At 41.2% G+C, this 26109-nt stretch overlaps 1 protein-coding gene across 1 annotated transcript in view; it reads right to left on the minus strand.

Annotated features, from left to right (window-relative positions):
* The window catches only part of CC2D1B (coiled-coil and C2 domain containing 1B), an 83021-nt gene that overhangs the window by 24092 nt on the left and 32820 nt on the right, over nucleotides 1-26109 (minus strand). Inside the window, exons 14-16 of the mRNA XM_060231811.1 lie at nucleotides 25457-25652; nucleotides 22194-22366; nucleotides 706-831 (exon numbers count right to left, since the gene is read on the minus strand). Coding sequence (XP_060087794.1) covers nucleotides 706-831; nucleotides 22194-22366; nucleotides 25457-25652 — 495 coding nt within the window. The remainder of the gene's footprint in view (nucleotides 1-705; nucleotides 832-22193; nucleotides 22367-25456; nucleotides 25653-26109) is intronic.

Below are 26109 nucleotides of genomic sequence, written 5' to 3' on the forward strand. Positions count from 1 at the left end.
AGAAGGTTCTTTCTTAGCACCCTCACTTTTAGGATAACGAGGCAGTAAGGTAGTACTGACCCCCAAATCCAATGTGTATCAATTAAGAGTGACTCATCATAACCATTTTCTAAGGTAAAAAACGCTAATCAATGAATTTAGATGGTGAAGGGGAACACGACAGTAAACTAAAAATAATCAGTATTTTGAAATGGGTTGAAGTCTTTGAACTGATCACGAAATTTGGATCAAACAATATAAATTAAAAAGGTAAGAAGCCCCTTCTACCACACAGTTATTTATATGGTACTACTGGAATACATGAAGATCATGTACAGCTACATAAGCAATACCAAACAGATCCCTTGTCTTACCATCTAATGAATCTACCTTCTAAATGAAAGCAACAGAGTTAAAGATGTGAGAGAAAGAGGGAAATGTAAGTGGGAAATGCTGCTATACGTATTTTAAAACTTAGTTGTAAGTGGGAATGAAGATTAAGGGGTATGAAGGACATGCAGAAAAGGAGATATGGCATCAAGTACATATTTAGGGAGGGAATTCCAAGTATAGGGCTAGCAAGAGAAAATGGACAGGATCACTTACAGAACAGGTGAGTCAGCTGAGGGTGGCAGAACTGGAGAAGTAGAGGTCACAAGCAGAGATATAATGACGAATAAGAGCCAAGTGACGATACTATGGGAGCAGACAGAAAGAACAACGCACCTCATGTTGGTCTTTCAGCAGTTTGATGAGCTGAATGTACACTTCTTCAGCTTTCTGAGAGAGTCTGACATCCTCATGATGTATAAAAATAAAGTCACCCTCATCATCTGTGGGAGGGGAAGGCAGCTACAGAGAAACAAACAAACAAAATAGAAATTCCTTAAATAAAGTGTAGTTGTGTTGGAAAAAGGGCCAGCATCAAAACACTGTATTTCACTCAGAAGTCAAAGATTAATCTCCGCATCTCTTGGCAAACCAGGCTGAAAGCTGCTGTCAAACTGCCTTGGCCCAATGGCATCACAAACTCTGCCCTGGCTTTTAATGTAGTTGCACAAAAACTGAAGAAAGCCCCTGGTGACTGTGGGAGATGTTAAACCTCAGTCTTTCTTTCAAGGATGGGATAAAATACCCTCACCACCAGATGACACTGATGCTACTGATCAATGATAATGAGCCAAAGGCAGAAAAAGTGAACACGGAGGACCAAAAGAATTCCAGGACAATTAGAAGAGATGACCGACAGGGACAGGCACGAACTGGGAAAATGGTGGTTTGGTTGGATAGTGATTCGTTTGCCTGAATCAGTGGTTGTGGTAGTTCACTGGTTTGTCAGGTCCCGTGTGAGCTCCAAAGGCATTTAAATGCCTTCTGAGCTCACCTCCCCTTGGGCATAGTTTGGGGAAGCAAAGGTGGGGTACAGCGGGTAAGTTTCGCTCTCCTAGGCTTCCCTGCCCCAGCTGGCTTGCCCCTTCTTTCTAGAGTCATAGTGCAGCAGTGGTATGGCTAGAGGAGGGAGAGGGAGGCATTTAAATGCCACCCCTCCCTTCTCCAGCCAATGATCTCTCCAGTGCACCCAATGGAGCCATAGGATACAATAGAGAGATCATGTTGCTGCTGCAGCGTGACTCTAGAGAGAAGTGGTTCAAAGTTTAAACCCCTTCACTGGTCACACCACAACCAAGCACAATCTCTCCATTGTATCCTATGGGCCCATAGGGTACAATGAAGAGATCTCTCCCCCGTCTTTCTTGGCTTCCCCAGTCCGCCAGCCCAGGCTGATCCTGTGGGGGGAGGTCTCCCTGAGGGCTCAGCTGGAGCTTTGAGGGAAGGCAGTTCAAGCTTTCCCTCCTGGGACTGACATCTCCAAGTGTCCCATGGCTACAGAGCACTTGGGGAAGCCAAGGCTTGGCAAAGGCAGTTTAAACTGCCTCCCCTTGGCTTCCCCCAGTGCCTCACAGCCACAGGATGCCTGGAGAAGTCGAGGTTGATGGGAAAGAACCAACCCTCCCCAAATCTTACAAACATCCATGGGAGGGTTCGGGAGGTTCACAAGAGGTAGTTCTCCCAAACCAGTTTGAAACAAGCTGTGAACAGGCCTGATTCATGCACAAATCATGATTAGTGAATCAGTTTGCGTCCATCCCTAGTGACCACCATTTGGATATCATGTACATGAGTAAGGAAACCTGTTGTGCCCTTTGGAATAACTCAAGGCAAAATATGCACTTTCCTTTGCCATGTTCCTACTTCTGTTCATTATTGTTAAATTATAATTAGTTTAATTTTGAGCTTTTTCTTATGATTTGGACATTTTTATGGGTAGAAGTGGAACAGAAATATCGAAAATATTCAGGATAATTTCTTTTTTTTGTTATGAATTCTGGTCCTGTTCTCCCTACAAATACACTATTCATAAAGAAGCAAGTCAAAACCACAAAATCACAAAGAAAGGACAGCCTGCAAGGCTGAGGGTACGGTATGTTGACTTGGACCCTCAGGTGCTGTTCTCAAGATGCAGCAGCAGCTCCTCCAATGGAATGGCTTTTCCATCTACAGAGCAGGGAAGGGAGCTTTTTGCCTATTTTTCCTTTTGTTACAGACTCATGATTTCCCCTACACTGTTCCTTCAGGTTTACAGGTCCCCAGAAGCATAATTTGGGAAGGCACAGAAAGGAGCAGTGAGAGGAAGAAGGTAGGGTCAGTCATTTGTTCTTAAGTTTTACCTACCTCATTGGACTGTTATGATGATAAAATAGGGAAGGAGAATGAAAGATCGAACTTACCTGAAGTCTTCTTCTCTTCAATGGGGTAAAGGCATCCACACTGGTTAGGGTCAAGCCCTTTCTTGCTCCAGGCAGGGCTTTGCAAATTTTTGTATGCCTTCCTAAGACACAAAGAGGGTGTCCTTCCAGACATAAAAAACCCTAGCTCAATACAATAACACCCACTCAGTAATACTAAATTTTAACACCTTTAACGAATAACCAGAACAGTAAGGAATGATGTCACAAGGCATGCAAACATGTCAACATTAAACAATTTTTTTTAACAACCGTGGGTGACGTGGATGCCTTTGCCCCACAGAAGAGAAGAAACCTTCCGTTAAGTCCAATGTTTCATTCTCCTTCAGTGGGAGAAGGCATCCACACTGGTTATGTAACCAAGCTTAGTTCAGGTGGCAAAAAGCACCTTATCATTGCTCCAACACCCGTTTGAGAACCCTTCTCCCAAATGCAACTTCCATAGAATTTTGTTGGTCAATCCTATAACATTTAACAAAAGTAGAAAAGGACAACTCTGCTGAGTATTGGTTGTGGAGGAAGGCATATGGGAAACCTTTTGGTTAGCTGCCTTACAGCTGGAGCCCTGTTTGAGAAAGCGGCTGCTAGAGCAGCTGCTCTAATGGAATAAGCTATAATCTCTATAGGAGTTTGGAGACCCTGAACATCATAAGCCTTGCAGAAACACATTTTTATTCAGAAGACTATAGTCAACATCAAGACCTTCTTCCCAAGACTTAAAGTCCCATACAACACATAAAAAGCATTAGAAAGCTTGATGAGACTGTTCAATTCAAAGGGCCCTTCTGACATTCAATTTGTGCCACAGCCTTTCTTTTGGATGAGCAGGTCTGGGACACAAAGACAGCAAGAGTAACTGCTGGCTTAGATGATATGAAGAATTTACCTTTGGAAAGACGACTGGGTCAGTTTTTAATACCAGTGTCTCCTTGTGGAAGGTACACAACCCTTTCCTTACTGAAAGATCCCCCATTTCTAAAACTCTCCTCACTGACGTTCCACAAGAGATGTTTCAAGTCAGTAGAAAGCTATGTTGAACCAGAGGCGCTAATCACACTGTTCACGCAAGATACCTTTTAATGTATTTGTTGGTGGTTATGTTCCCCATCCCCAAGTTGCCTAGTACAATGGAAATAGCTGCCACTTGTCTTTTTAATGTGTTTGGTTAAGGTTCTTTCTTCCATCCTGCACGAAGAAAGGCAATAATATCTTGCTGCAATGGCTCTAGAGGATTCACACATTGATCAACTGTTCATTTTCTGAAAGCCAACCATGTGTAATTGTATATATGTTTAGTTGCTAGTCTTCTTGCCTGAAACATAGTACCTGAAGTATCTTTTGATAATCTGGACAGTTCAAAGTCTTTCCGTTCAGTCTCCATGCCATCAATTTTATCCAACGAGGATCTCGATGACAAACAGGGTCTTGATTCAATACATCTTGTTTGATGGGAATCCTCCGAGGTTCCATTATCAACATTTGAATCAACTCAAGAGGTCAGTTTCCGGAATTGGCACCTCACTGCAGGACATGTTCACGGAGAGCTGTCCAGCGAATGGTCCTGAATCAGGTGACTGGATGGCCCCCCACCCGGGGGACTGAAGGGGAAACCTTGGTAAAGGCCTCCCCCCAGCAGGTGGCTTGACAGGAGACAGTGGTCTGAGTGGTGGTTTGGTCCACAGGTCTCCAGTTGCCATGAAGCTCCTTCACCGATATCACCTTGATCATCATCTTGGACAAGAGGTGACTTCCGGACTGTTTTCAAACTTATACTTTTCTGTTGATGTGCATCTTTGCAGTCTAATTTCTTGCTTTTACAAGAACTGAATTTTCTAACTTCTGTTTTGCTTTGCTTATGGATTTATAACTCAAGGAGGATAAGCTTCATTAAGGGGGAGAAACTGAGACGATTGCAGAAAAGGGGAAGAGGGAGGGGTTACCCCCCTACCCTGTTCCTCTCGGCTTTTAAACGTCCCCAGTGGTATTTCATGTAAATTGAAGAAGTCTCCCGTGTTGGCTGCATGTGTTTTTGTTAAGTTATTGATTTATTAGAGAAGAGGTGAGGCAAGAGTTTTTAGGGCATGCCTGGCTCTTCTCTTGCCGAAGATTGGTATTTCTGCATTCTATGTCTGCTGGTGTCAATTTTCAACAGCTATACTGTTACAATCTGAGAAGAACTGACTTCCTCGCTGTGGATTACAGTTTTATTCAGTTCTCTTTCCAAGGATTGAGGAGTATAAAAATTTGGATATAAGACAAAAGTTACAGGGCTTCTGGTTCCAGGAACAGCTTCTACAAACATGGATATCTTTTGGTTAATGCAATTTGGACTTTTTGCAGTTTGACATTTTAATACAAATACTACTGCCCTTTGGATTCTTGTAAACATTCTCTTTACGATTGGAGCTGAACCTGTTGGGAAGACGGACCCTGTGGGTGAGACTGGTTTCTGTTCTGCCTTTCTGTGCAGCCGATATAAAGGACTTTATTTTGTCTACCACTTTTTTTCTGGCTACATAACAAGAACTGTATGCTTCAATAAGATTTGTGTATCTTAACACTGGCTATATTTGTGGCTGGGTTGTTTGGGTTGGCGGCTTACTGGTGTGTATTCTATTACTGGGAAAATATTGCTGAATTTAGTACCTGATCTGCTTATAACAGATATTATGGGCTGGGGTGTCACCAGTACGCTGATGACACCCAGCTCTATCTACTGATGGACGACCGGCCGGTCTGCGCCCCAGAAAATCTTGACCGGGCATTACGGGCCGTGGCTGAGTGGCTCAGACTGAGTGGGCTGAAGCTAAATCCTACGAAGACAGAGGTCCTTTGCTTGGGTTGCCGCGGCCCGGGGGGGGATCCCCCTGCCAGCTTTTGATGGTGCGCCGCTGACGGCGGCGGACAGGGTCAGGAGCTTGGGGGTGCTGTTGGAGCCTTCCTTAAAGATGGAGGCTCAGATAGCAGCCGCTGCCAAGTCCGCATTTTTTCATCTTAGGCGGGCAAGGCAGCTGGCCCCCTTCCTGGAGCGCGACGACCTAGCAACAGTGATCCATGCTACGGTCACCTCGAGGTTGGACTACTGCAATGCCCTCTACATGGGGCTACCGCTGTCCCGGACTCGGAAACTGCAGCTGGTGCAGAATGCCGCGGCCCGGCTGTTACTGGGTCTCCCAAAGTGGGGACACATTCGGCCGGGTCTTCGGACTCTGCACTGGCTTCCAGTGATATACCGAGTCCGGTACAAGGTGCTGGTTATTACCTTTAAAGCCCTATATGGCCTGGGACCTGCCTACCTGAAGGACCGTCTCTCCCCACATGTTCCCCAGAGAGCACTGAGGTCAGGAACACAAAATCTCCTCACTATCCCCGGGCCAAAGGAAGCCCGCTTGAAATCCACCAGAAAAAGGGCTTTCTCCGTTATGGCCCCCACATGATGGAATCAGCTGCTGGAGGAGGTGAGGGCCCTGCGGGACCTGGTTCAGTTCTGCAGGGCCTGTAAGACGACCCTCTTCCGGCTAGCTTACACCTAGCTAGGATGAAAACTTGATGTAACTTGGCCAGCCATCTGTTTATATGTAATTGAAATTTTATTGGTTTTTAAGGTTTTAATTGCTTAAATATTTAATTGTTTTTATACTTAAAATTGTTTAATTTTCATGTTTGATCAATTTTGGAAGCCGCCCTGAGCCACTTGTGGGAAGGGCGGGATATAAATCTCGAATAAATAAAAAAAAGAATAAATAAAATATTGTGGACTGCCACAGTACGCTGTGTTCCATAACAAATTTTGGTCAAAGGTAAACATTCCTTTTGTATTGAGGGAATCCCTCTCAGTTAAAAGGGGGGGGGGGATCATCACAAACATTAGATGTTGTATAGCTTTTAAAGCTCTAAAGCTCATACTGCTGTACCAAGCTTTCTCCTGTGTATATTGAATTACCAATCTTTGCCACAATGAATAAAAAGGTGAATATGCCATCTCCAAGCACCCAGACTGGCTCTGCCAAATTGGTCACTCCTAATTTACTGGAAGAAATTAAAGATCTACAATTGACATTAAGGCCATGTCAGAGTTGTAACTTTAGGTGAACAAATGCAACAAGTTCAAGGAGATGTAAGGGAATGCAAAAACCAAACAAATGAAACCAATAAGTTGATGAAGGCTCTAGATACAAAGGTGGTGAAGACAGATTTCAAAGCTGAACTAGAGAAAAAAAAACCAAATATGGTAGAATCCAGAACCCTTCAACTTGAAATGGAAAGGGCAGCATATATGTTGAGATTTCAGAACATTCCAGAAGATGAATCAGAAGATATTGTCAAAACAATGTCAGAGGCCTTAACTGAAATGTTGCAAGATGAACACTTGGATATGAGATATGAAATAGATTATGCTGCTTGGTTTTCCTCTGCATTTGTTCAGAAAAGGGCACTTTCTAGGGAGATGCATGTCAGGTTTGCTAGGCAAAAAGTTAGGGACCTGATCCTTAAACAGAGCAAAGAAATTCCAATATTGATAAAAGGTGTGGATATAAGAGTGCTGAAAGAAGTTCCTTGGCCAATGAGACAAAAGAGAAGAGAATATCAAGAACTAAGTTCCTTCCTAAGAGAAAATGAAATACCATATACCTGGCTCACCTCAGAAGGCCTGATCTTTACATATGAAGGGAAAAGACACAATCACTTCAATTCATAAAGCAGAATATTTTTTAGAGAAATATGCTGGCAAAAAGAAGAAAAATAAAGGGAAAGGAGATCATGATGATGGGGAAGTCAACAGTCAATAAGAACTAGAGGAAGAGAAGGAGATGGATCAGGAGCGAACTGGCTGTAAAATAAGAGCTTAGGGAAATCAAAGGTAGTAATAAGAAGTCATCATAATGGCCAAAGAACAAATCAAGATAATTTCTCTCAATGTAAAGTCTCAATTCCCTGACCAAAAGACCAAATTCAAAACATGTAATTTGTCTACAAGAGACACACATAACTTAGAAAGATCAAAAATTATTGCAAAATAAAAAACTGGGAATTACCTTTTTGCCTCAGATCTTAAACAGAAAAAAGAGGTGTGGCCTATTACATCAAAGACAAGTTTAACCTGCAAGTTTTATTTGCTTCAGAGGATGGCTGAATGTTATTTTTGGAGTTAAGTTTATTGCGTGTAAAACAATTTTTATTATTCAGCAGCATTAATCAGTAATCATCCAAAAATAAACATCAAACATATTGCATCACATTTCCCATCTCCCTCCCCCCTTTTTGTGACTTCCCCAGTGCATTCAACTTAATATAAAAAGAATAAAAGGTAATATTAACCTTTTAAGAACCTTTTAAAAACAGTTATAACTATAATAAAATACAAATAAGAACAAAATTACTTATTACTATTATTTTCTATCTTAATTGTCTATTTATAATATTACTATACTTAATTTTTGGTGTTATCTATCTTAATTATTGTCCATTAAGCCCAATCCTTATATGCAAAGAACACTGTATATTTCCATAATTCTACTTTATCTACAGTTAACACTTTACATTAAAAAAAATGAAAAAAATTAACCACTGTTAAAAATGACCAAATGTCCTTTCACCTTCCACTGTTTTTCAACATACTTTTGAAATTTCTTATCTATACTTATCTGAATATACTTATCTATATCCAGTTCTTTTAAAGTTCTAGTAAGTTTCTCCACTTCGCTCCAATACATAACTTTCATAATCCAGTCCCATTTTATTTTGCTCCCACAACTGTGCATATAATGTCCGTGCAGCCGAAAGCATGTACCAAAGCAATGTTCTATCTTGTTTTGGAAAACTTTCCATTTGTAATCCCAACAAAAAGACTTCAGGTGCTTTCTTTATATTGTAACCCAAAATCTTTGAAATTTCTTGCTGAATCATTTGCCAAAATTGTATAGCCTTTTCACAAGTCCACCACATGTGATAGAAAGATCCTTCATGTTTTTTACATTTCCAACGTCGATCAGACATCTGGTTATTTATTTTCAAAAGTTTCTTAGGAGTCATATACCATCTGTATAACATTTTAAAACAGTTTTCTTTAATATTGTTACATGTCAATATTTTCATAGAGTTCTTCCATAAATATTCCCATTGTTCCATCTGAATATCTTTATTTATGTTAATTGCCCACTTTATCATTTGAGATTTAATCACTTCATCCTCTGTAGACCACTTCAATAATAATTTATATACCTTTTAAATCATTTTTTCATTATCGCCAAACAGCATTCTTTCCAGTTCAGTTTGATCCTGTCTTATTCCTTCATTTCTAATATCCTGTTCAAACAGACTTTTAATTTGTTGCAATTGAAACCAATTATATTTATAATCCAATTCTTCCACTGATTTTAATTCCACCTTGCCGCCTTGTATTTTTAGCAATTGTTTGTATGCTATCCGTTTTCCTTCCTCAATATCAGAATATAACTTTATTACTTCTGTCGGCACAATCCAAAGTGGTTTCCTCTCATACCATATTTCTTGTGTTTCAACCACGTCTTTAACGAATTACTTCTTATATAATGATGTGAGAAAAAAACATCCATCTTACTTTTCCCATAACACAAGTATGCATGCCAACCAAAAGTATTTCCATGGCCTTCTAATGTTAATAATTTTTTATTTAACAGCATTATCCACTCCTTTATCTACACCAAACAAACTGCATCATGATATAATTTTAAATTTGGCCCTTAAAACCCTCCCCTTTATTTTGCATCAGTCAAAATCTTCATTTTAATTCTTGGTGTCTTGTCAGCCCATATGAATTCTGAAAGTTTTCTCTGCCATTTATTAAATTGTTTATCTTCTTTCACTATTGGAATTGTCTGGAACAAGAACATGATCCTTGGTAATACATTCATCTTAATTGCCGATATTCTACCCAGTATAGACAAGTTCAGCCTATTCCATTTTAATAAATCTCCATCAATTTTCCGCCAGAGCTTTTCATAATTATTTTTGTATAAATCAATATTTTTTGTTGTGATTTCTACTCCTAAATATTTTATTTTAGAAACCACTTCACACTTCGTTAAATTTTGTAATTCTGCCTGTTTACCCTTTGACATATTTTTACACAGAATTTTTGACTTTTCTTTGTTCACATAAAAGCCTGCCAGTTCCCCATATTCTTTAATTTTTTGAAGCAGCAACGGTGTAATTTGAGTCAGGTTTTCGTTTATAAACATTACATCATCTGCAAAAGCTCTGTATTTGTAAGAAAAACCTTTCAATTTCAGACTCTCTATCTCCTTGTCTTCTTGGATTTGCATAAGCAATATCTCTAAAGTCATTATAAATATCAATGGGGATAGAGGGCATCCTTGTCTTGTTCCTTTACTAATTACCATTTTCTCTGTCAAGTCTGTGTTAATAGAAAATCTTGCTTGTTGGTCAGTATATATCGCTTTTACCATTCCCTCAAAGTCTTCACCCAAACTCAATTTCTCCACTACTGCAAACATAAATTCCCAATGTACATTGTCAAAAGCTTTCTCTGCATCTGCAAAAAACAAAGCCACTTATTTTTCTGGATGTTTATCATAGTATTCAATTATATCAATTACTGTTCTGATATTGTCTCTGATCTGCCTTCTGGGAAGAAACCCTGCTTGCTCTTCTTTAATAAAATTATTCAAATGCTGCTTCAGGCGTTCTGCTAGTATACTAGCATATATTTTATAATCATTATTAAGTAATGAGCTTGGTCTATAATTTTTTACATTTGTGGCATCTCTGTCTTCTTTTGGTATTAATGAGATTACTGCTTCTTTCCAGGTATTAGGTAGCTTCCCCCTTTTTTTTGGAGTTAAATTTAGAAGGCAAAAAGACCTTATTGGCAATATATATGCCCCTAATGATCATCAGGCAAATTTCTATCAGAATCTCTATCAGAAGATATTGGATTTGGACTATGATGAATATTGTGTAGCAGGTGACTTTAATGCTATTTTCAATAAAGATCTTGATAGGAAGGCCACTCCCGAAACAAAATCCAAAGGAATGACGCTACCTACCCACTTCCTGAAATTAGCAGATAAGTTAAATTTTGTGGATGCTTGGAGAACAAGATTTCCTTCATCAAAAGATTATACTTATTTTTCCCACAGACATCAGTCCTGGTCTAGAATTGATATGTGTTGGCTGTCAACAGGTTCGATGAAAGACTGACCAGGCAGATATTCATCCATGAGTAATATCAGATCATAGCGCCTTAACGATCAACTTAAATGATGTAAGAAGGAGAGGAAGATGGAATTTAAATACAAAGCTGTTGAAGGACAAAGACTTTGTACAAGAAACAAAAAAAGCATGCAACTTCTTCTTTAAACAAAATATAAATCATGAAGTAGCCATAAAAACAGTCTGGGAGGTTTTTTTAGAGGAGTAGCTATTACGGTTTGCAGCTAAACATAAGAAAGAGTAAACCGAATTCAAGATTTAAATCTGAAATTGAGCAAAGCAGAAAAAGAACTTAAGAATGGTTTAGAACAGAACTGCAAACTAATAATAAATTTCTGCAACATCAACTTAATCTCTTACTGATGGACGAGGTAGGAAAAAAAATGAAATGTGCTAAACAGAATTATTTTGAAAATGCCAACAAACCAAGTAGATGGGTGGCATACAGACTGAAAAAAGAACAGGCAAAAGGAACTATCATATCCCTCAGAGGAAGCGATAACATATAAAAATTCACAAACAAGGAAATGGCAAAGATAATAGAGAACTAGGGATTGTAGAATCTTTCGGGCTCAAGTGCCGTGTTCTACTGGAGAAAGTTTTTCTTCCAAAAACTTGAGCCCGAAAGATTCTACAATCCCTAATGATGTTACCAGTCGTGAAAACCTGAAATCTTTAATAATAGAGAACTATTACAAACATCTCTATAAAGGCGTAAAAGTAGACAAAGAAGCTGTGAAAGAAGACCCGGTCCAATACAGTGCTCAACCCTTCTCTAAAGAACAACAAAAAAATTTGAATGACCCTATAACAATGAACGAATTGGAGAAGCTATAAGATTACAAAAAGAGGGTAGAGCACCAGGTCCTGATGGTCTACCAGCAGAATATTACAAAACTTTTACGGATTGTTTAACTCTTCTCTATAAGCTGCTGTTAGATAAAATAGATGAAGGTAAGATGCCACCTTCCTGGCAAGAAGCTTGCATTTCGCTGATTCCTAAAGAGGCAAAAGACTTATGGCATTTATTTTCTTAAATGCAGAGAAGGCCTTTGATAATCTTAATTGGGAGTTTATGCTGCAACAATTAGAGTTTATGAACTGTGGAACTGACTTCCTCAAGAATATTCGAGTTATCTATAACCAGCAAACAGCAAAAGTTGTAATAAACGGAGATTTAGCAGACTCTATTGAGATTCAGAAAGGTACAAGACAAGGCTGTCCTTTGTTCCCTTTACTATTTATCCTTATGCTGGAAACACTGAACAATCATATCAGAAATGACTCTAATATTAAGTGACTTTCATTTAGAGGTGAACATTTCAAATTGAGAGCATTTGCTGATAATATGGTCTTTGTCTTAGAACAACCGGCGGACTCTGTTAAACATCTGGTGTTGAATCTTAAGCAATTTGGAGAAGTGGCAGGTATGAAGATTAATTACCAGAAAACAAAACTTTCTATCAAAAATATGACTATTCATCAAATTAAAAGCTTTCAACAAGAATCAGGATTTGCATATGAGAAGAAAGTCAAATATTTGGGTATTCAACTTACTAATAAAGTAAGTACTTTATATAAAGAGAATTATGAAAAACTAATTAAGGAAATAAAAAAAGATGTGGAAACATGGAAAGACGAGTATTTCGTTGATGGGAAGAATAGCAACAATTAAAATGAACATACTGCCAAGGATACTTTTTCTTTTCCAAACTATTCCTATGATGTTACCAAAGATGTTCTTTCAAGAGCTAAATATACTAACTACTAGTTTTATTTGGCAGAATAAAAAACCGAGAATCAAGTTGAAAGCGCTTCAAGACTCCAAAGAAAGGGCAGGATTTGCCCATCCTGGCTGGCATATTATAAAGCCTGTGCTCCAGCATGGGTGAGAGACTGGATACTATTAAAAATAGGAGATTGTTAATATTAGAGGGACATGATCTTGTCAAGGGATGGCATTTATATCTGTGCTACCAGAAAACAAATACTCAAAAATGCTTCAATACTCATTTAATTAGAAGGTCTCTTAGCCAGGTGTGGTCCTGGTTAAAACCAAAAATTTACAACAAGGTTCCTAAGTGGGTCTCACCAACTGAAGCTTTTATTCAACCAATACTACTGTCATCAAATATGATACTTACATATGAAGAATTGTTAAAGACTAATGATGAACTGAAAACACAAGAAGAGTTACTGACCTACAATGTAACTTTCAACTGGTGGACCAGGCTTCAGCTAGAGTCAAGATATGCTAGAGACAAAGTAACAGGATTTATTACTGATCAACAAGGTTTTGATAAATTTATTTTGGGTCCACACCAACATCTAATAAAGAGAATTTATTCAATGCTTCTCCAAATGAAGTTACAAGATGAAGAAGTGAAAGATACTATGATAAAGTGGGTGCAAAATTTGGGCCATAAGATATTTGGGCCAAAAGATATTGAAATCTCATATATATTTTAAACCGGAACTTTTCTTATTGAGTATTCTACCGATGGACCTTTTGAGACAAGACAAACACTTGATGATACATATTACTGCAGCAAGACTTTTGACAGCACAAAACTGGAAACATCATGAAACTCCGAAGAAGGACTTGATTCATAAAATATTAGAGACAGCTGAAACAGATCCCCTTGCACTTCATCTTAAGGGTAGACTAATACGAAATGAAGAGAACCCTTGGAAACCCTTTTATGAATCGTTGAAAACACAAATTTGACTCTTATATGACACATACTTGTAATTCCTCAATTTGGACATTTTAGTGTTTATATTAGCAAACTATTAGATATAAAGATTGTAAACTTTTATAGACTATGAGAAACATTTGTAAATGAATGATGCAGAGTTTATATCGAAACGTTACTTCCCCTTTCCTTTTTTCCTTTTCCCCATTCTCTATTTCCTTGTCCTATTTCTTAAAATTCTAATAAAATATATATAACTGAATCAACTCAAGAGGACCAAGGCCTCTTCGACTAGTAAGGAGCTAGCAGAATTATGTTCACCTTTTCCTCCTGTATTTTGCCCAGGACTCTGCAGAGTATTGGCTGTGGAGGGAAACCTTTTGGTCAGCTGAGGTAAAAACTGTCTGTTCCTTCTGCCTCTGTACTGTGAACCTGGACAGGAATCTTGAAACTTTATGTTTGTTTAAAGTTGCCAAAAAGGTCCATTACTGGAAACCCAAAGCATTTTGTTAACTCCTGAAACACCTTTTCATTCTACAACCATTCTACCTGCACCATATCCTTCTGACTTAGCCAATCTGCCCACGTGTTTAGCACGCCATGGACATGTTGAGCTCTCAATCTTAGCAGTTGTTTTTCTGTCCACTGAAATATCTCTATTGATTCCTGGTGAAGAAGAAGAGCTGGGGTTCCCCCTTGATGGTTTATGTGGATTTTCACATAAGTTGTCTGTTCAAACCAGGACAAATTTTCCTTTTATCAGCTTCTGCAAGGCAAATAATGTGAGCTTTATTGCTCGTAGCTTGAGGCAGTTTATACTGTTCTTTATCTGTTTAGATATCCATTTTTCTTGAATCACTTTGCCCCATCCCTTCAAACTGACATCAGTTGTCACTATGATGTGAGGGAATTGAAACCGGTACCTCTTGACTCATTGGTTGATGTTTTTCAGCTTAATGACTTTTTAAACACAGAAGTCAGAAAAATGTTCTTGAAGAAGACTGAAGATTTGTATCCTGTCCTTCTCTCTGAATCAGAGTCTCAGAGCGGCTTACAATCTCCTTTATCTTCTTCCCCCACAACAGACACCCTATGAGGTAGGTGGGGCCAAGAGAACTCTCCCAGAAGCTGCCCTTTCAAGGACAACTCCTGCGAGAAAAACAGGTTGCTTACCTGTAACTGTTAATCTTCAAGTGGTCATCTGTGCAGTCACACACATGGGTCTTGCCACTGGCAATGAATCTGTACCTCGGAGTCTCCAATAGCTTGCTTAGAGCGCTTCTGGCGCGCTCTCCCGCTCGCCCTGGGGAGCAGGCATCAACTGTGCATGCCTGGAGCGAACAGGAGGTGCTCCTCCCACTCAGTTTCTTCCAGCCGCTACTGACAGTCTATGTAGGTAAAAATCAGAGCAGAAAAAGCCAGCAGAGGGGAAGGCTGGGTGGGCGTATGTGACTGCAGAGATGACCACTCGAAGATCTTCAGTTACAGGTAAGCAACCTGTTTATCTTCATTGTGGTCTCTGTGCAGTCCCACACAAGGGTGATTAGCAAGCTGAAGGTCAGAAAAGGAGGTGGGTGCTGGCAAGAAAAATTAAATACTTACAATGCATGCGTGCACTCACCTGGGATGACTTCAGTGGAAGATGGCCCTCAGAACCGCTTGGCCGAAGGAGGCATCACGCCTGGCACAAACGTCCAAAGCATAGTGGGAGACGAACGTGGACAGAGAGGACCATGATGCAGGCAGAGCATACGTCCTCTAAGGAGATGCCCTCAAGGAAGGCCGAGGAGGTTGAGACTGCTCTAGCCGAATGAGCCTTGAGACCCTCAGGTAAAGGTTGCTTAGCAACTTCGTAGCACAACCGAAATGCAATGGATACCCAGTTAGAGAGTCTCTGGGTAGAAATTTTACATCTTCTTTGGGGATTACCATGGGCCACAAACAAGTTAGGGTCCTTATGAAAGGGCTGTGTACAAGAGAGATAAAAAAACAAAGCTCTTCTGACGTCGAGAGTGTGTAGAGCTTTTTGTCCAAAGTCCTTAGGTTCAGGAAAGAATGTGGGTAATGAAGTAGAAGTTGAAAGATGAAATTTTGAAACAACTTTAGGTAGGAAAGTCGGATCCGCTCTTAGGACCACCTTGTTCCTGTGAAAAACTGTATAAGGACGGTCAGAGCGGAACGCACACAAGTCACTAGCTCACTTGCCAGAAGTGAGTGCAATCAACAAGGCAGTCTTCCAGGAAAGAAAGTTGAGCTAAGGGCTCAAACAGAGGTTTCATAAGTTGCGCAAGAACTAGTGACAGACTCCAAACGTGCACAATTGGTTTAACAGGAGGGTGAAGGTCCAACATACCCCTGAGGAATGATTTCGACAGTCTATGGGAGAAAACAGTCTGCCTGTCGACAGGCTTATGGAAAGCCAAGATAGCTGAAAGATGAACCCTCAAGGAGGAATAACTGAGACCAGAAACTTGTAATGACAAAAGGTATTCTAAGATTGAAGGGAGAGGTACAGTCTCTGGATCAAGTTGTTGAGAAAGCACAAAAGAGCAAAAGCGCTTCCATTTACACTGGTATGAACGTCTAGTGGAAGGTTTCCTGGCATTTAGGATAACTTGTGCAACATTTAATGACAAGTCTATGGCTGTATTCTCCATGCTGTGAGCCCTAGGATCTGGGGATTGTGGTGCCATATCTGGCCCTGATTCTGGGTGAGAAGGTTGTCTGCCAAAGGAAGGCGTGTGATGAGACAGCTGAAGGAGTCTCGTAAACTACGGTTGCCGTGGCCACCATGGCGTTATTAGGATGCAATCTGTACCGTCCCGAATGATCTTGAGAAGAGATCGAGTAATTAAAGGAGTTGGGAGGGGGGAAGGTAATGTAGTGGCCCTTTCCAAACGGGAAGAAAAGCAAAGTTGCTTCTCCTGGAGTAAAAGCAACGGCATTTTGAGTTGGCCCTTGTCGCAAAGACATCTTAATCATGGAAGCCCGAAGCATGCGAAGATGCGATGCAGATAGCATGGATTGAGGGACCATTCGTGGTCGTCAAGGCGAATTCTGCTGAGGGAGTTGGTCAACACGTTCTCTATCTTTGGCAAATGGAGAGCAGTCAGGCAGATTTCGTTCCTGATGCACCACTTCCATAGGGCTATGGCTAGTCGACATAGATGGATGGACTTGGTCTCACCCTGCCTGTTCACGTAGAAAAACTGTAGCCATGTTGTCCGTTGTAATCTGAACATGTTGGTCAGTTAAAGACGGGAGAAAGGACTGAAGAGCCCTGTGATCAGCAATAAGTTCCAGGCAGTTTATGTGCATGGCACTCTCGGAGGCAGTCCATAGACCCCTGACAGTCTTGTCCTCTAAGTGGGCTCCCCATCCCCATTTGGAGGCATCTGTAGTTACAACAGCAGACGGAGGGGGAAAAACAAAGGGCATTCCACAGAGTAGATTGTTTGGGACTGTCCACCAGGAGAGGGAGAGTTGAACTCTCTGAGGTACAGTAAGGATGGTGCTCTGAGGTTGTACGTAAGGGTGGTAGGCACAAACGAACCAGAGCTGGAGTGGCTGAAAACGCAGTCTGGCAAAACGAAGTACCAAAGTTGTTGCGGCCCTGAGACCCAAAAGACATTGAATGATGATCGCAGGTTGTGTCGGAGAAAGTATGACCTCCTGGGCCAATGACAGAATAGTTTGGGCCCGATCCAAGGGAAGATAGACGAGGTGAGGGGACGTGCAAAGACGAGCACCTATGAACTGTAGATCCTGCGTTGGGGTGAGATGAGACTTGGTAACATTCATGCACAGGCCCAAGGAGGCGAGAAGAGAAAGGATTGTTTTGAGATCCTTCACAAGTTGATGTGCTGTAGGGGCGATTATCAATCAGTCGTCTATGTACGGGAAAACAGAGAGCTGCGAAGATGCAAGACAGCCGCCACCACTGCCATGCATTTCGTGAACACCCTTGGGGCGGTGGACAGCCCGAACGGTGGGACTCAATACTGGAAGTGATGTTGCCACATGGCGAAACGCAGATATTTGTGGTGCTGAGGTCTGATGGTTATGTGGAAATAGGCATCCTAGAGATCCAGGGAAACCATCCATGAATTCTGGGGAATTAAGGGCAGGATCGATTGAACAGAGATCATTCTGAATTTTTTGTAGACTATCCGTTTGTTTAGTCTCCTGAGATCCAAAATGGGTCTTTTGCCGCCGACCCTCTTCAGAACCAGGAAGTATCGTAAGTAGAAACCTGTTCCCTGATGGTGATGAGGAACAGGCTCTATCGCATTTTTTTGGAGCAAGTCCATGATCTCTTGTTGGAGATGAAAAGACAGCGGGGTGACAATGAAATGATGATGTTGAGGGGGCAAAATGAACTTGATGGCGTAACCTAGCCGAATTATGGTGAGCACCCAAGAGTCTGTGGTGATCAAATTCCAAGTCTGGTAGAAAGGGAAAAGTCTGGTCTGATAAAGAGGATCCAGCTGTCGAAAAGAGCATGGAGCGAAGTCAAAGAGACTGCTTGGCTGGCCAGGTAGACTTTTTGGCTTGCTGAGAGCGTGGATTCTGGTGGAAAAGTTGTTTTTGTTGAGGGGCTTTCCACTTCCAGTATTCAGACTGTTTTGAAGAATATTGACACCTTTGATATGATGGTTTCCAAGGTCTCGGCTGGTTAAACTGTTGTGGAACTGGTTGAGTGACTCCAAGCCGCTTAGCTCTCTTACGGCCATCATCAACAGATGTGAGAACCTCATCAGTGGAGGTGTGAAACAGTCCAAGGCCATCAAAGGGAAGGTCCTCGATTTTCTGCTTGATACCTGGTTGAAGATTTGTGGATCTGAGCCAAGCATGGCGCCTTAACGCAACCGAGGATGCGAAAACCCTAGAAGAGCACGAAACAGCATGCCTGATGGAATTTATTTGCTGCTTAGAAACTCTGGAGAGTTCGGAAACTAAGTTGGAATCCACCCTCTGAGAAGTCTCCGGGAGAGAAGGGATGAGTGGTGTAAATTGGTTAGCAAGATTGAAGGTGTAGGCGGAGAAATAAGCCAAATAATTATTCACCTTTGGGTTGGTAGAAGCAAGATTGTAGATTTTGCAGGCTAGAGTGTCCAACTTTCGGCCCTCACGATCAGAAGGTCTTGAAGGTTTGGCTTTAGATGTGGAATGGACAATGATAGAATTTGGAGCTGGATGTGAGGCCAAAAATTTTGATTCCGGAGCATGGATTCTATATAAGGAATCAAAACGCCTCAAGGTAGGTGGAACAGAGGCAGGTTTGTCCCAAGCCTCACGAAGTCCTTCCAAATGCACTGGTAGCATAGGTAGGAGTGATCCAGAAGGAAAATCAGCCTGAACCAGGTCATGTACTGCGTCCGAAATCTTGGGTGAGTCCGATGGGAGAGTCACATTCAAGGCCTCAGCCACAGTGGTGATGAGGTTAAGACAGGCTTTAGATCCATCAGATGGGGAAAGACGATTTGGTCGAGTAGAGTCAGAGCCGGGGGAGCCAGGTGGATGTTCAGAATCGGAAGTACATGAGCTGTCCTTCTCGGATTCAGAGTAGTCTGGTTCCTGAAGAGCTGTATTAGGTTTGGTCGGTGCAGACTTGGGGTCCTCTGGAAGAGGAATAGACTTAGGTCATGGTGGCAGAGTGCTCGAAGTCGTGGCAGGTGCTGCAGGCATAGTGGAGCAAATTGGGATGTCATGGATTCGAGATGGCATATGAGACTCACGGTACCAAGAAGGTTCATGGTTTCGAGATGAAAGATAGGCAGTGTCTTGGGTTTGAGATGGTGAGGGTTCGAGGTCACGGAGTCGAGGAAGTGTAACTTCAAAGTCTCTATGAGAAGCAACATTAAGTTCATGGTACCAAGAAAGTCTGAATCCCTCATCCGAAGGTGAACAGGAGTAGCGATGGTAGACTCGATGGTATCGAGGGGATGGATAGTACCCAACAATCTGTGGAAGTTCTTTTCCTCTGTTCCACAAAATTGATGAAGCATCCTCCAATCCTGCAGTCAGGCTGAGGGCTTTTTTTCCTGGTGTGCCAATGCTTCATTGCTTGGCATTGGTGAACTACCTACATTAAAACCTTGATTGATAACTGGCGTCCACCCCTGACATCTTTATTGTCTCTGCTTCTTGTTGGGAAACCTGTAGAATCTAAAGTAATTCATTTTGTAGTCCTTCTCATTATTAGTAGATGTAGATAGAAGGCACAGCTTTTTTCTTCTCCTTACTCTCCACTAAGAGTTTCTGTGGAAAGGCTGGATTTTAACAGAGGGTCCACCTTCCAATCTTTAAGCCATAGATTATGTCTCACCACAACGTTTGCTCCCTGAGCTCTGGTGCAATACTGAACATTGTCTTGAGAGGCATCCACTGTGAACTGAGTTGCTTGCTTAATGTTTAGCAAGAATCTCTTGAAAGTCAGTGGATCTGGATCCAGATGTTGTAGCAGGTTGTCTGCCCATATGACTATCACCCAACTGAAGTTAGAAAGCACCAATCAAGTTCTAATGGCTAAGGAAGCTGCCTCATGAGACTTCTTGAGCACGGACTCATTCTTTCAGTCCACCAGATCTTTTAGGACCTTGTCCCCATCTTTTGACAGTTCAGCACCAGAATGCAGAGTCACGACAGGAACATCCACTAAGGGAACTAAGCCACAATGCAACGCTTCCTGCCCTCTCTCTCATGAACTGCCTGTTCACACAATCAGCACTGCTGTCAGATGGCCATCTAGCAAAACAATGACCCCTCACCATCTTTGTTGCCCTCTTCTGGATACATTCAGCTTCTCTATATCCTTAAATTGTAGTGCCCAAAAATGAACACAATACTCCAAGTGAGGTCTAAACAGAGCAAAGTGATATTATCACTTCATGTGATCTGGACACTATACTTCTGTTGACACAGCCCAAAATTGCATTTGCGTTTTTAGCTGCCACATTATATTGCTGATGCATGTGTAGTGTACAGTCGGCTATGACCCCTGGAGCCTTTTTGCACATACTACTGCCAGGAAAAGTCTCTCCCATCCTACAGTATGAACATATCAAGCTGCCTTATACTGAATCAGACCCTTGGTCTATCAAAGTCAGTATTGCCTACTCAGACTGGCAGCGGCTCTCCAAGGTCTCAAGCTGAGTTTTTGGCACACCTATTTGCCTGGACCCCTTTTAGTTGGGAGATGCCAGGGATTGAACCTGGGACCTTTTGTTTAACCAAGCGGATGCTCTACCACTGAGTCACCATCCCTCCCCCATGATGCACTGGATTTCTTCTACCTAAATGCAGAATTTTACACTTATCCTAATTAACATTCATTTTGTTTTACCCCAGTTTTCCAGCCTGTCAAGATCATCCTGTATCCCGACTCTTCTACTGTATTTACAACCCCTCCCAATTTAGTTTCATCTGCAAATATAATAAGTATTCCCTCTGTTCCTTCATCCAAATCATTTATAAAGATGTTGAACAAAACAGGTCCCAGAACAGATCCTTGAGGCACTCCACTTGTCAAGAGGATGAGGAACCATTCACAAGCACTCTTGGGGTGCGATCTGTCAATCAGTTACAGATCCATCTAACAGTAATAGGATCCAAACTGCGTTTAACCAATTTGTCAACAAGCATGTTATGTGGAACCTCATCAAAAGCCTTACTGAAATCAAGATAAACTATGCCTACAGCATTCCCCTGATGCAGCAAGGTAGTAACTTTCTCAAAAAAAGAGATTAGTCTGACATGACTTGTTCCTGAGAAACCGATGTTGGCACTTAGTAATCACAGCCATCTTTTCTAAAAGCTCAAGGACTGACTGACATGATTTGTTCCAAAACTTTTCCAGGTATAGACGTCAAGCTGATGGGTCAGTAGTTACACAGATGTTCCTTTTTCCCCTTCTTGAAGATGAGGACAATATTTGCCCACCTCCAATCTTCTGGTTCCTCACCTGATCTCCAAGAATTCTCAAAAATAATGGACAGAGGTCAGAATTTATATCCATGAGTACTTTTAGTACCCTTGGATGCAGTTCATCTGGCTTTGAGGACTTAGTTTCATTTAAAGAAACTAGGTGTTTGAGTACTACCCCATGCTGACCCTAGGCTGCAACTCCTGTAAAAATCTTCACATACACTGTATACATGTATATCTGCTTCCCACACATGCTCTTTTAAAAAGGTCTACACTCACTAAAGTAACCCTGAATTTGAGCAATTGTATCACTTTGACCTGTACTGTCTCCCAATAAGTGTGTCCTTAAGCAAGACATGATAAAGGTGGAGTGTAAAGCTAGTCAGTTGTCATTTGTGTTTGTCATGTATTCGACAAACAATTTCTCTAAAGTGAAGGGGTGCAATTGAGGACATTCAGAACTTTAAAGTTAGCAACAATGTGTAACTGGTAACTGATGAAATAAGGTGGTTTTAGATGCCTTCTCCAAAATTCATCAGCCTTGATGTCCCTTTAGAGTTTCTCTGCTAACCTTGGAAATGTCAACCAACTCGCCATTTTTTGCCAGCTCAATCTTTAGATCAAAGCTCTTTGCTGTTCTCAGATACACCTTGGCTTGTTCAGGGTCATTCCTCTTCTTTGCTTGGATTGCAGCCTTTACGTATTGCTTCTTTCTACTCTCTAGAAATTCAATGTGCTCCCTAGCTGAAAAGGAACAAAAAAGTTAAAGCCAACAACAACCAGAGCCATCTGATACAACCACAATCTGTCAACGGAGAATTTTGCTTTACACTGTTGTAGGAACAGGAACAGATTAGGGAGATGCTCACAAAAATTTAAAGGGTTACCTAACCAAGCATGAGTGCAGGCATCCTTAAGCCTGAAGGCAGAGTTATGCCTTAAGAGAGTCAGTATGGTATAGTGTCAAGCGAGAATGATCAAATCCCACTCTGTCATGGGCTAGTCTTTCTCAAGACTACTCAAACCCACCAGTTGTTTTAAAGAATAATATCAAAGAGGACAGAATGATGTGCACCATCGTGAACTTCTTTGAGGAATATCAGAATTAAAATGCTGTAAATAAAAGTATTATTTTTAATAAAATTTACATCCTGTCTTCCTGCCCTTATAAGGGCCACCAAGGTGGCTAACTCATTTAAAACATACAAGATAAAATGCAATCAACAGCCCTCCCAAACATACATCATTAAAACAATTTTTAAAAGACTTAAAAATAGAGTTAAAATACATACAAAACATTAAAATATTGGTTAGGAAAGAAGGATCATTGCAGGAATGCCAAATGAAACAAAAGTCTTCAATTGCTGGTAGAAGAAGATGAAGATAATGAAGATGGAGGAGGAGGAGACTGGATTTATACCCCGCCCTTCACTACCCGAAGGAGTCTCAGAGTGGCTTACAATCTCCTTTCCCTTCCCCACCCTACAACAGATACCCTGTGAGATAGGTAGGGCTGAGAGAGATCTCCCAAGAACTGCTCTGGAGCAGAACAGCTCTGAAAGAACTTGTGGCTGATCCAAAGTGGCAACAGTAGGTGCATGTGGACGAATGGGGAATCAAACCTGGTTCTCCCAGATAAGACAGAAATGGGACAGATAAATCTTTTTTTTGGGGGGGGGGGGGGAGGTTCCAGGAGGCACCCAAAGCAGAGCTTCCAAATATGACTGTAACAGTCATGATGGTTTGAATAAAACTAGTAATACTTGAACTTTCCTTGCTATGGTCTGAATACTGCCTATCCGCAATATATTCCCAATCCTAAATTAATGCAACACAGATGACCAGATGGCTTCTTGAAGTCTCAATGCTATCAGGTTTCATTTTAAAAAGAAGAGGAAATGGGTTGCATTCAGGGGAGACCTGAAAACATGTAGGTTATTTTGATGAAATCTCAATAACTAGAGCAAATCTGGGTAGAGGTATATTCAACAAGGAAAGACTGCTATAACATACAAAGCATCAACTCTATTCAAATCATCCATGATACCTGATCCCCAGGCTGCAGACCTTATCATCCCATTTTCACTACATTTCACCTCATCTTCCCACATTAGATGAGCACTGACCCTTATTTCTTCCGATCAAAATCAAAGCAGGTAGATACATGTAGTTTCATCTGATTTCTGTGCAACATTCTGGGTCCTCAAAATAAATTTCTGAAAGGGCCTCATGGAAAAACTGTGGGAATCAAGAATCTTACTGGGTTCAAGATATAGGTGGATACACTTATAGTGGATGCCATGGAATCTGTTTCACGATGATCCTTTGCTGTTCACAGCTTATGTGTAGGTCTGCCACCAGTGTTGTTATATTTCTGTCTTGTCCTTATGTATACCTTTTTTCATTTTTAAAAATCTTATTTAGTTGCTGGATATTAAATTTCCCCCCTTGTTTTTAAACTGTTTTTGAAAGAAAAAATAAAATAAAAACCCAAAAGAAGAATGATCCTATGCTGTCCCTCTCCCTTTATCTATGACCTTGTATTTTGCTTCCCTGTTTCTCTGGATTATAGTACAGGGTATGTTGGTATTTCCAACTAGTTTCCACTGGGATGTGTCAGGGAATGAGTTATTAAAATTACATTCAGGATACAACAGCCATGATTTGGGGTTTAGGAAAAATTCTTTTCCAAGTAAGATTAACCCTACTACTGCAACATGCAAACTTCTAGTCTTGTCTAAGATTTTCTGTTAATCACTGTTCTGCAGTATATCTGACCACTATGTTTGCTGGGCTTTGTGAAGAGGATTGTGTCAGATTGATAAGTGCATGAAGGTGACAGGAGGCTCGATGAGATGACCCATTTATACAATTCATAAAAAGAAAGGATATCAAAGGACCTTTATACAACATAGCACCAACAAATAAAACATGGGAGGAAACTTGAACATACTAATAGAGAAAGCAAGAATGCTCAAGCTGTTTATAAAAATTCTGGTTTTAATTCCCAATGTATGAGCACACAAACTATAGTGATGGTGTGGAACTTCACAAACAAAACTGGTTGTGGGAGAAGCTTTTCTCATCACAGATGCTCAGAAGGGGCTGTTTACAGCACAGAGGGAAATACACAATGATAGTTCCTACTTATTCCCATCCTCATAATGCTGCTGGCAGGACACTGCTGCTGTGTATAATCTGCCAGCTGTGCAAAATCAAATCAATTAGATAAGACTTGCTTGTCAGGCCTTGACTCAGTCAGAGTAACTGAACGTCATGTGGGAGCTCACAGCGGGGGGCAAGAAAAGACATGGAGAAAGGGGAATGAATCTTTTCAGAGACACAAGCTCTTGCAGTAAGCACTTTACACATTTTATGCTCTCCTTGCCAGATGTACACCTCTCACTTTCGAGTTCAGTCTACCATAGTCAGATTTTTCTCAGCTGTACGCATAGGTTTGCTTTTTTCATCAATACATTTAAAAACCAATCATATGTACAATATTTCTCTATAGAACACTGACAGTAACACTGACTGATTAGTTTGTTCTGGTACAAAAGCCAACTCACCTGCAGTCACCATCTGAGCAAGATCAAAGAACCCACCTGTGAATCACACATTTAAATAGATACTAAAAGGTCCTTCTGTTCCTATTTCAGTCCTCAGTCCCCCCTGCCCAATTTCCTTTCCAACATCCCTTAAATATCTAAAAACTAGTTCATGTCTTCTCCCACTTGGGCTTTTCTCAGTAGTTTCCTTCCCACTTTTTGAAATAGTTATTTAACTTACACAAGGCTCCCTTACTCAAATAGACTGGCAGTTGCAAGTCCTTACCGACCAGAGAGAAATGCTCAATGGGTGCAGATTTTTCTGGTGCTGTTATAGGGGATGGTCGAGAAATATCTTTCTCCTGAGAGGTCTCTTCCTGGATTATAGCAGATGGCACCATTAGTGGCTGAACAATTAGCACTGGTTTCTTAGGCACCTGAGTGGGCTTCTTGGCAGCTGGAGCCTGTGTGGAAAGCTCACTCTAGTGGAATCAAAAAAGAACTGAATGTCATGTGCTTGAAATCCACATATGAGGTCTAGAACAAATCAGAGCATATTATTTGGATTGTATTCCTGTAAAACACAACTTGTGAGTTTATATGTTCTGTGCACAGAGATAAACAGGTTTCCTACCTGTAACTGATGATCTTCAAGTGGTCATTCGTGCAGTCACACTGATGGGAGTAGGCGCCAGCGCCGACCTCGATCGGTAAACTTCAAAAGCTGCGGATTTCCGCGCCGACGTCCCAGTGCGCATGCCCAAAAGCCCCACCGCGCATGCTCACTAGGACGGGAGCGGACATCCCGCCAGTTCCTTCTGACCGCCGCGTCAGCCCCTCAGGAGGGACCGTCAACAGCGGGGAAGGAGGGCGGGTAGTGTGACTGCACAGATGACCACTAGAAGATCATCAGTTACAGGTAGGAAACCTGTTTATCTT

Source organism: Heteronotia binoei, chromosome 2, assembly GCF_032191835.1.
Source record: "Heteronotia binoei isolate CCM8104 ecotype False Entrance Well chromosome 2, APGP_CSIRO_Hbin_v1, whole genome shotgun sequence".
Classification (NCBI taxonomy): domain Eukaryota; kingdom Metazoa; phylum Chordata; class Lepidosauria; order Squamata; family Gekkonidae; genus Heteronotia; species Heteronotia binoei.